The 10,987-nt window shown below is 33.8% G+C and overlaps 2 protein-coding genes across 2 annotated transcripts; one reads left to right on the plus strand and one right to left on the minus strand.

Moving 5' to 3' along the window:
• Window positions 1-5,544: 5,544 nt before the first annotated feature.
• LOC142519350 (mitochondrial arginine transporter BAC2-like) lies at window positions 5,545-7,359 on the minus strand. The gene is made up of 2 exons (XM_075622343.1): window positions 6,918-7,359; window positions 5,545-6,536 (listed from the first exon to the last, which is right to left on the minus strand). The coding sequence occupies exons 1-2, from the start codon at window positions 7,152-7,154 to the stop codon at window positions 5,868-5,870; spliced, it is 906 nt and encodes a 301-aa protein (XP_075478458.1). The 5' UTR covers window positions 7,155-7,359; the 3' UTR covers window positions 5,545-5,867.
• A 1,697-nt stretch (window positions 7,360-9,056) lies between these two features.
• On the plus strand, window positions 9,057-10,771 carry LOC142546589 (uncharacterized). Its single transcript, XM_075654382.1, has 2 exons — window positions 9,057-9,413; window positions 10,338-10,771. Exons 1-2 carry the CDS (start codon window positions 9,156-9,158, stop codon window positions 10,524-10,526), a joined length of 447 nt encoding a protein of 148 aa, XP_075510497.1. The 5' UTR covers window positions 9,057-9,155; the 3' UTR covers window positions 10,527-10,771.
• Window positions 10,772-10,987: the final 216 nt, after the last annotated feature.

Genomic DNA, 10,987 nt, shown 5'->3' on the forward strand with positions numbered 1-10,987 from the left:
TCATCAAATCACGCCGAGATTATTGCACTACATGAAGCAAGCCGTGAATGTAAATGGCTAAAATCAATGACCGAACATATCCAAATCCCATGTAAATTATCATTCGACAAGAAGTCTGTGATACTATCTGAAGATAATGTTGCATGTGTTGCTTCAAATGAAAGAGAGATATATAAAAAGAGACATAACTAAACATATTCCCCATAAATTCTTCGCATTCACCCAAGAGCTTGAGAATAATAAAGATATTGATATTCGTTACATTCAATCAAGTAAAAACTCATCGGATCTCTTCACAAAGTTACTTCCTACGACATTATTTAGAACGTATATATATAACATTAGGATGCATTGTGAAGAATCGTTCGTGTTAAGATGAAGGAGAGTTTACATGATTGCGTTCTTTTTCCCTTACTATGATTTTTATCACAAAGGGTTTTCCTAATAAAGTTTTTAACGAGGCAGTATAAAAACACGTAATGAAGACAATCATTATATCATGATCATCATCACAATGAGAAGTGTTGAAAATAAAGAGTTGAAATTATTGAATGTTGAAAATAAGAGTTGTAAATATTGAAAATTAATGTGTGATGATGTATGTAATGATTTATTTATTTTTGGATTATTTCCAAAAAATTCTATGAATAGGTCTCTCAATTTGTGAAGAAGAACACAATTGAGTGGAGAAAATTTTATAAAAGTGTGTAGTTTAATATATTTTTGTAAAGGTCCGTATTTCGTATTCATAATTTTGCGGAATTATAAAAATTTTTCTAAATAAATAATTATCTTGTCTCATTTAATTAAAGTAAATATGTAAATAGTTTTAACTTTAAAATAACAGCGGAAGCAAATATTGTTTTCAAACAACAATTTAAAAATAATACAACGTAAACATCAACTTAAAAATAATCCAACGTATTAAAACTGAGTTTGAATAATAAAAGGTGCATAAATTAAATCATGAGGTCCTCGGGTTTACTACTGCTGTCCCAAGATCGCTCACTGGTCTCCGTCCGCGGTCCCGACCTCATCAATACCTACAACAATCAAGTCTAGTGAGTCTAAAGACTCAACATGTATATATCGTGAATAACAAGTAAATATATCATAAAATCGCATGCAACGTAAAAATAAAGTATCGTAAAGCGTACGGTAAAAATCATATCAAGAATAATTATAACTACGTGCATATCTAAAAATCATACGTAAAAGCTTTGCTCAATAGAGCTCTGTCATAACATATCATAATTTTCTGGTAGAGATAATGTTTCTAAGCTAGTGGCCCATAACATAGCGTAAGCGCCTGATCAGACTAAACCACAGTATACTGGGCGGTAGAGATCAATCACAGCCCTTGGACTGGATGTCCGTACCCATACATAATCATAAACCGGTCGTAAGTCACCGGGCGGAGAGGTCCTCGGTTGTTCCTACCGACTTCCAAACCCATAAGCATAAGGTGGCCACAAGACATATCGCATATATCTCAAAAATAAACATTTTATATTTTTATGCACGTCATATAATTATAATCTTATTTTTTTACCGGATGAGTTGGATCGTTCCCAGGCTTGCTGCGACTTACTACTAATATGTGACACATGAAATAAATCTTAACTTGACAAAATCTTAACAATAGAACAAAAAACGAGACGATTCGGACCAACAACTTGATTTTTAACCATGGCTTCGTACCAACCCGAACCAACATTAAACCGACGTTTAACCATGATTAAAAATACCCCAAACATACTGAAAAATATGCATAATAACTGTAAAACACGAAAATGGGTGAAAGGAATCCAAAAACATAAAACACTCTTTCGAGACTCATTTTGGCACCTTTCACCGTAAATTCTCGTATGACCTCTAAACTTGACCGAATCACGAACGGCCAAAAACATGACTTTCCTAACTCATTGAGGTACTGTCCAGTCCAAGGCCATGTGTTAAAAGCTAGCCAAGAACTCAAACCAACCTCATGAACCGAACAGCAAGTTGCTGTCAAATTACAGCAGGAGCATCTTGTGTATTTGAGGGGAAATTCTGAAATTTAATGACCAAGGGCTTGAACCACCACCCAAAGACTCTTACTAACATTCTAAGGCATGGCTTGGACCATGGCTAAGGGCTAGAATCCAACCACAAGCCGAGCCAATACCTAGGACAATGCACAGCTCAAACCGAGAGCACCCAGAAATTCTGTGCTGTAGTATTCGAATGAATTTGTTGTCTTATTTCGTTCCAGTGGCTGTATGGTCAATCATAGCTCGATCTAGACATGATGGAGTGTTGTATGAACCATGGCTATGAGCTACAAGCCAGCCACAGCCCATCCCAACACCTCAAAACCGAAGTTACTCACACAAACCAGAAACAGAATTTTTTTCGAGTGATGCTTGTGTTGTTGCTTTAAAAATCTGATGGAACCATGAACCAAGCTTTGAAAGGACACCTTGGTCACGTCCTAGACATGATATGGAAGGGTTCTAACCGTGGCTACAGTCCGTAGGACAGCCATGATTTGAACTCTCACCCTAAACAACCAAATGATAAAACCTTGACTCCAATTCTGCACTTAAGGGAAAAGTTGCTGTCATTTATTTGTTTATGCGTGTATGGGCTTGAACCATTGAATCAAAAACACCCTAACACATTCTAATTCATGCCTAGTAGCAGCCATGTGAGCCTGGAACCGAAGCAACACCCTGTAATCAACAAAACATCTCAAACCGTGAAATTGGAAACAAAAGAGTTTATAAAAATCTGTACAGATTTTGCTTGGGAAGATTGCTGTAAATTTCGTGATTTAGCTTGATTCATGGTTATATAATGGTTTAAAAATATCTATAGGACTTGATTGAAGAGAAAATGAACAACATATACATGCCTAGAATTTGTTTTGACAAAAACAAATCCATACGACAATTACGAGCGACGGAGTCGGAGTTGAGAATTCCTTCTTGTTCTTGTGCTGTTATTCTCGATCTTTAGCTGCTGTTCTCTTCTGTAAATTTCGAAATTATGGATGAAGGGCTGCTAGGTAATGAGTATGAAGGTTACAAGGGATGATAAAGGAGTCTTGAAGTGCATTTAGTTGGAGGTTACAAGTCAAGAAGTTGAATGGATATGAATTGTTTTTCCTCCTCTAGTGTTGTTGTTCCTACCCTCTCCTCATTGCTGCTAATTCACGATTTTTCTCAGATGTTTCCTACTGATTTTTTTGAACATATGAATGTAGGACATGTAGGTAAGGAAGAGGAATGTTAATAATGGTGTTAAAGGGTCCATAATATACATTAAAATGAGAGTTACAAATGAAGGAGGTGAAGGGTTTTGAATTGTTTCTTAATCCCCTTATTGTCGTTGGTTTATTCCTTATTTCCTACTGCATTTACACGGTTTTGTTGTCTAATAGGTTGAGTAGAAATGAGGTATGTTATTGCATTTAAATTTACTACCCATTAGATAATTAAAATGAGAAATGAATACCCCATGAATTGTAATTAGGAATTGTTGGAATGGAGAGTTATCCACCTTTGAATATTTTAAATGTTGGACCCAAAATTATTACTTATTTGCATGGTGTTTTATTGTTTACATCTTGTATGTTAATTGCTTAAGGTTTTAAATACTCATTCTACATTTTAATGAATTTACACCTTAATTTATAATGACCTCTTGCATGGCATTGCATGGATTTAACTTTAAGCATTTAAATACTATGTTTAATTTCTTGAATACTTCATACTTAGATTAATTCATTCTCTCTTGTTTACATATTTTAATTTAAGCTTTAATTAAATATTGAACCTAAAAGAATTTATTTACCAACTTAGCTCTAATTAATTAAATAAATTCTAAAACATTCTATTTCTTTAAATTAAATTATTCATTGACTTAAATTAAATTTAGGAATATTTTCTTATTATTAACCTTATTTCTAATCTCCAAACTCCGGCCCGACCTCGCGTATTTATCCTGAAAAGATGAAACTAAACATCTATTTTTTTTAAAATAACTAAAACACTTCATATTTTTATAAAAATTTATTTTTAATTTAAATAATATAAATTATGCATGGTTTATACGTAATCTGATTTTCGGATTCTACAATTTTATTAGTTTGAGATCTTTATTTTTTACCTGTAAATTTTTACTTTTAACAAATTTAAATAATTATACTTACTAGTATTTTAATTTTAGTTATATTTGAATAATATAAGAGTATTATATTTAAATAATACACACATTTGTAGTTGTACATTTGAATAATTTCCAACCATATTACATAATTTATATAATATTTGCCACAAATTTTATTCATAACTATAATTCTAAAAATATTACAAAATAAAAAAATCGTATTGTGAATCTATTTAATCTCATCATTGTGGTAATTTTCGTAGCAGGGGAATGAGTTTAGAATTCATAATTAAATAATTTTTGTAATTTAGAATTCAAAATATTACAAAATAAAAAAAATCGTATAGTGATTTTGTAATTGAGTTTAGAATTCAAAATTTCGTATTGTAATTCAATAATTTTTGTAATTTAGAATTCAAAATATTACAAAATAAAAAATCGTATTGTGATTTTGTAATTGAGTATAGAATTCAAAATTTCGTTTCAAACATGAAACCTTGATTCCTTGACATTCTAACATAATAATTTTGATCACTAAACATCTTAAAAAATGTCAAAAGATTGGATTTAAGTCATTAATTTTAACACAAAAACTCATGTGACAAGGTCTCATATGTCAATTTTGTGAGAATGAATGAATGATATTCTGTTTGGATCACCCATAAAAATATTACTTTTGATTGTAAATATGGATAGATTTAATTAATCTCACAAATAAAAATCCGTATACCGTCTAACAAAATACCTATTGTAATTTTAATTACAAAATCAAGTGCTACAAGAAAAAAATATATTAAAAACGCTATTTTGTCCCCTCCTCTTCCCGGGGTTTCATCTCCCTGTCTGATCAAAGATGGTTCGCATTGTCACTTCAACTATACCGTCTACCACTACCTTCCAAATTCTAAGTATTTACCACCCAATAATTTATAAGGGCTTCTGAATCCATTGGTATTCCTCTCGACATTGATCGAAGAGTGATGCCACATGTATTATATATCAATTTGTATAATACAAAAAAATCAATACAAAAATTTAATTTATCAAAATGTCACTATATATTAAATACAAAATATCGCGATATAGCAGTAAAATATCGCGATATAATAGTTGTAAATATCGCTCTAACGATATATTGATTGTATATTAATTGTACATTTAGCATTATTCATTGATCGAATTATTGTAAAGATCCATATATGTGCATTGTGACAAGTATTCATCCAATTATTGTAAAGGATCTATATTTGTTTTTCACATATATGGATGATTGAATTACGTCGTATGAAAAAATATATGTGACTCATTGAATGAACTGTTGTCGTAAAATCTCGGGTTAGGGATGTTGAACTAACGCTTTAGGCGTCTACGTACCACTCCAAACACGACAAAAACAACATAAGATTCAGATCTATATAGCAAGTTTTTTATCTTACAGTGTAGAAATCAAATCATACTTCAATGAATGTTTTTAAATCATAGTTTGGAGAAAATTTCATAATCATGAACAACAAATCCCATGCTCACAATGTCGAATGTACGTAAAGACTGGAGATCAAGAAATGTATGTGTCTCTTCCCTTCGAGTGTTTGCTTACTTCCCTTTACTTGAATGGCAAATCTTGCAGCAATTCATGCCATTTTAGCTTGCAAGAGTCGGCATAAACTCCCAGGTTACTCTGCATGCGAGCTTCATGCCTATACCACGTTCTCTGTTCAAGTACCATTGTCGTGAAACAAGCACCTGAGAGCTACCTCATATGCAGTAAAAATGGCCCCATTCACGATAAATGCTCTAGTAACAGCGGTACCTAAACCTCTCCAGAGCACATTATACCCTTCATCTCTCACAATTCGCGTAAAGCAATCGACGATCCCGGAATATCTCAAAGGCAACGACTGTGATTGGATTCTCGTTTTGATCACATCTAAAGGGTAGGAACCGATCCAACTAGCCACTCCCGCAAGACCACCTGCCAGAAGCATGGTTCCAAATGGTTCTTGACCGTTCTTCCGGCATCCTGGATGGAGTTGTTCTCTCATATACTCGTATGTCCAAAAGTACACACCGTGAGCGGGTGCATCTCTCAGAACAGTGATGGTTAAACCGCGGTATAGCCCTCTCCAACCTTCCGTTTTGAATATGAATTTGGCGACGTCTATTGGACCCTTTTGGATACTCGATTGACTGGTTGTTTGGTTGGTTTGCTGCTGCAGCTGTAGACGTATTTTTATCAACTCGACAGGGCTGAGAAGCAGGCTTTGTACAGCTCCTGTGCCGATTCCTCCGAGAGCAACTGCTCTGTATGAGGGTGGATCATCTGCAGCGATGTTTGGGTCTAGTACTCTAGATAGCATGGCATATGTCTGGAAAGCGATGGCATTCTGCATTTGCAAAGGAAGTGACATCGTGAAGATCGAGTGTAAATTAGCCCCAAAAGCAAAAGAATTATCACCATTTTACTGCATATAATTCTATGAATTGAAAGTTTTGAACAAATATTTATTAAGTTGTGACAAAAATGTGACATTTGAAAACTTGGTCAAAAATTGACATGAACCAAAGCTGAAAACTGAAAAGTAGCACGCCCCGTAGAGATCCCACCTTTGGAGATCTTCTCCCAGCATAAAAGGGAGCCTAAAGTACGCATATATGGCACAGTAAAAAGGGAACAGTACGTGACCAAAATTCCATGATCCACGTTAACAAATCCGACACGGAAATTCACGATTATTCAATCCCAATAACACAACGAGAAAAGGAACCTGGAAAGTGACAGAAGCAAACGGAGCCGCCATTCCCCGGTACAGAGCGGAGGGGCCATCAGTCGCAACCACGCGGCGGAGAATGCTGAAAGCCGACCCAGTTTTGCCTGATTGCTGCTGCAGAATTCTCAGCGTATCTAGCGGATAGCCCGTGATAACACCGGCGGTGCCGCCAAACCCGCCTGCCACAAATTCTCTGCCCCAACTGCTCGCTAGATACTCTGGCCAAAAATCCATTATTTCACCACCCACGCAACAATTCCAAATGCAATCAGTTTACAGCCAATTTTCTGTGCTTTTATTCACTGAAAATTAAAGAGATTTGGCAACACAAGTGAGTGTACCAACTTTGAACTGAAGAAAACCGATTCGTTTTCGTTTCTCGTGATTCGCGTGGACAACACAGTACACGATGATGTAGGGGATGGGACGCTCACACCGCCGCCTTCTGCGTCCTTCTGTATATGTTAAGATTCACTGATTATATGTTGTGAGGTAAAGAATTATTTTTTACGTTAAATGTATTAATTTTTTTACGTGAATATCGATAAAATTGACTCATTTCACAGATAAATATTCGTGAGATCGTCTCATAAGAGACATACTCATATTTTTTTAATAAATTTTTGTAAAATGTTTTTCAAAAAAATTTAAAATATTTGTACCCCAAATATAATTTAATTTTTTAAATTTTTTATAAAGAAAAGTAACGACAAATCATTTTTTAATTATAAAAACATCTTAAAAACGGTTGTTTAAATACATATTTATATTTAAAAAAATAAAAAAAAATTCAAAAAAATACACTTTTATAAAAGTGTTTTATAAATGCTTGTCTAAATAAACACATACTTCAAAATTCATATATGTGAAAATGGCTTGACCCGAGTTAATATGTCTTACCACCTCGTCAAATAAATGAATTGAGTTAGATAATATTTTGTCCGTCCAAAAGATTGGTTGAGTATGGTAGGTTGCAAACTAGCACACCCAACCTATCAAATTATAATTAAAAATACAAAAAGTTATGTGATATAGTCTCACGGATCGTATTTTGTGAGACAAATCTATTATTTGGGTCATTCATGAAAATTATTATTTTTTATTATGAATATCGATAGAGTTGATCTGTCTCACAGATAAACATACTTAATTATCTTGTCCCACCAAATATGTTGGTTGAATTGATCATGTCTCGGTTCATCCAAATGACAGGTCCTCTCAAATGATGGGTTGCGTGGCAACAAGTATAAATAAAATAATATTTTATTTGGATACGATAACTATATATTATTATATAAAAATATATTAAAATAGGGTTTTATGATATTTTTTAAGAAATCGATGGTTGATCTAAATACAAATATTTAACAGTTAGAACACAATACTTAAAATATTTATCCCCTTCAAATAATTGTGTGGTTAAGTTTAAAACCTACAATATTTTATATAAGAGTGATTTATTAAAAAAATATATCAATAAAAATTATATAAAATTAAATATTTTTAATCATTTATTACAGTACACATATTTCATGATATATATCTTTATGTTTTTAAAATTGTCATTTTATCGAAAACTTTTATTTTAGATAAAAACTCAGTTTATATATATATAAATATAAATATAGATAGATATATAGACAATAATATAGTAGAGTAATATTATTTTTTAAATTCTATAGATTTTTAATGTGTATATAAGTATAATAAAAAAATATTTATCAAAGTTTAAATCTAAAAAATATATATATAATCAACATATATAGATAAAAATAGATCAAGATAAGCTCTCATATTATGAAAATGATATTTTTAACCAAATTAAAAATCCAAATAATCATATATATATATATTCTATTTTATTCTATCTTATCAAGGGTGAAGACATAATAGTAACCATCTAGATGACACCAACTTTTTCTTCAAATTTTACCCTTATATGATAATTTTTTGTTTTTGTTTTTAAAAAAATTCAACACACACTATTATTTTTATTTTTTTATTTCAACAATTCAAATATCAATTTAGTCCCTTTATAATTTGTTAAATTTCACTTTATTCATCGATAATGATAAAAAAAATTGTAAACACGCGTTACCAAAATTATGATTTCCTTTTTATTTAAAAAAAGGCCGGGGTCAAATCTGGGTTCTGGGCCTGGCGGTTTTGCGAGTGGATATTTGTAGGTGGAGAAGCTCACAGCAACACCGCATAAGCTTTCGCACGCCGCCATACATGGCGTTGCTCCAATTATCCCTCTCTTTATCAAGCAAAATCCCGGCTATGACGCCGGTGTCGTCTCCATGTCTTACTTCAACCTCATGCGAAACGGGGGCAAAGACAATGGTGTCTGTTTCTCTTCCTCCGCCTTTGATTGGTTTCAGGAGATTTCGCTTTCCGGTATTGAGGCGAGGAATTCGAAGGTCATTGGTTGTGGGTATGGCTCCGAAAGAAGAGAAGATGACTCGACGCTCTCCTCTCGATTTTCCTATCGTGAGTTCCTCTTTGTTTATTTGCCTTTTTTTTATCGTTTATGCTTCTCGTGGGGTGGGGGACTTCGGAGAAATTAGTTATGAAATCCCCTCGTTGTGTCCTCGTCTTGGATTTGTTTTTGATTGATCAGTGGCAGAAAAGTACTGTGTTCGTGCTAGGGTGACTTTTGAGTGTGGACATGAACGAAATTGATTCATGGGGATCGCACGAAAGCAGAAGAAAACAGAGATTCTCGTATCGGAGAGTATTTGCAATTGCACTTGTATTTTAGAACTTATTCATGCTCGTGAAGAAGGGTTCAAGAATACTACTCTGTTTGCATGTTCATGTTTTCAGTGGTTGATAGTTTTGCTTCATTCGTTATTTTGGATTCACAAAACATATCTCTAAGCTTCGTTTTCACCATCTGAAATGGTTGAGGAGTAACTTTCAGGTCTTTGTATCTTCTTTGTGAATCTTTCTTGGCATATTTAGAAGAATAGGACAGAACTAACCTACCATTTTTTTATGAGACTAGAACAACATCCATGTGAAAGAGAAGTTAGATGAATCTTCCTTACGTTTCTTGTATTGCTGCTTCGATAAATTATTTAATTATGCAATTGTTAATGGCAATCTTATGCATTGCATTCAGATACCAGTGAGGGAGATAATACTTGTTCATTGACACGATGTGCATTTGATTTATGGCTCTTTTCTACTTTGGCACTCCTGTAAAAGATGTCTATGCAGCGGTCCTTGATTGCTATCTGACTCAATTCAACATGTTTAAGCAGTTAGATGTTTCCTCCATGGGACCAGGATTCATAGAACTGGTCTTTTTTTTACCTTCATGTTGTTTATTGTGCTTTGTTTTCTAATCTCGTCGGATTCCTTCTAATTTGAAGCTTGACTTCCATAATTGAGATCATATTGTGTTTTCAGGAGTGGGATAGGCCAAAGCCTGGAAGGAGACCCGACATATTCCCCCAGTTCAGCCCAATGAAAACTCCATTGCCATCACCAATGCCGGCCGATCCGCCTGAAGAAGACGATGAAGAGGAAGAAGAAAAGACAGAGGAAGAGGAGGAAGATCCTGTTAAAGAGAATCCAGAAGAGCCCGAACAGCTGTAAAATAAATCACAGGGCCAGATCATACACGAATTTTGATTGCTTTAGCGACACACTATGCATTTTGAGCATGGTGTTTTACCTTTTCTTCATCCGAGAAAAACCAGTGTTTTACTTTTTCTTCATCCTTTTTCTTTTGAAGATTGGCCTTATCAACCTGCAATATACCAAAACCAAAGATATATGTACAAGAAAGTAATTTACCGAAGCCCACTTGACAAACAAGATAAACGAATTACGTTTTGTTAGTGTTTGAATTCCCTCATTTTCTTTCTGAAGGTTCGAATGCTCAAACAATTTGAATTGATACAAGCACTCGAGGTTAAAACAATCGGAAAGAAAACTAGCACTATCTCAAGATATATTCATACACCAAAAATCTGGTCCCAGCATCGAGCACGTGGCACAGCCCTTTGAAGATGATGGTATCGATTTTGGCAAGAAATCCATATCGAACAGCCCAC

The sequence above is a fragment of the Primulina tabacum genome, chromosome 1 (assembly GCF_025594145.1).
Source record: "Primulina tabacum isolate GXHZ01 chromosome 1, ASM2559414v2, whole genome shotgun sequence".
Classification (NCBI taxonomy): Eukaryota; Viridiplantae; Streptophyta; class Magnoliopsida; order Lamiales; family Gesneriaceae; genus Primulina; species Primulina tabacum.

Bases quoted from the DNA above. Each gene is read 5' to 3' on its own strand.
- LOC142519350 (XM_075622343.1), bottom strand. From the start codon at position 7,154: ATGGATTTTTGGCCAGAGTATCTAGCGAGCAGTTGGGGCAGAGAATTT. The intron at 6,537-6,917 runs GTTCCTTTTCTC...TTGCAAATGCAG, and splicing joins TTGCTTCTGTCACTTTCCAG to AATGCCATCGCTTTCCAGAC.
- LOC142546589 (XM_075654382.1), top strand. From the start codon at position 9,156: ATGGCGTTGCTCCAATTATCCCTCTCTTTATCAAGCAAAATCCCGGCT. The intron at 9,414-10,337 runs GTGAGTTCCTCT...TTGTGTTTTCAG, and splicing joins CTCCTCTCGATTTTCCTATC to GAGTGGGATAGGCCAAAGCC.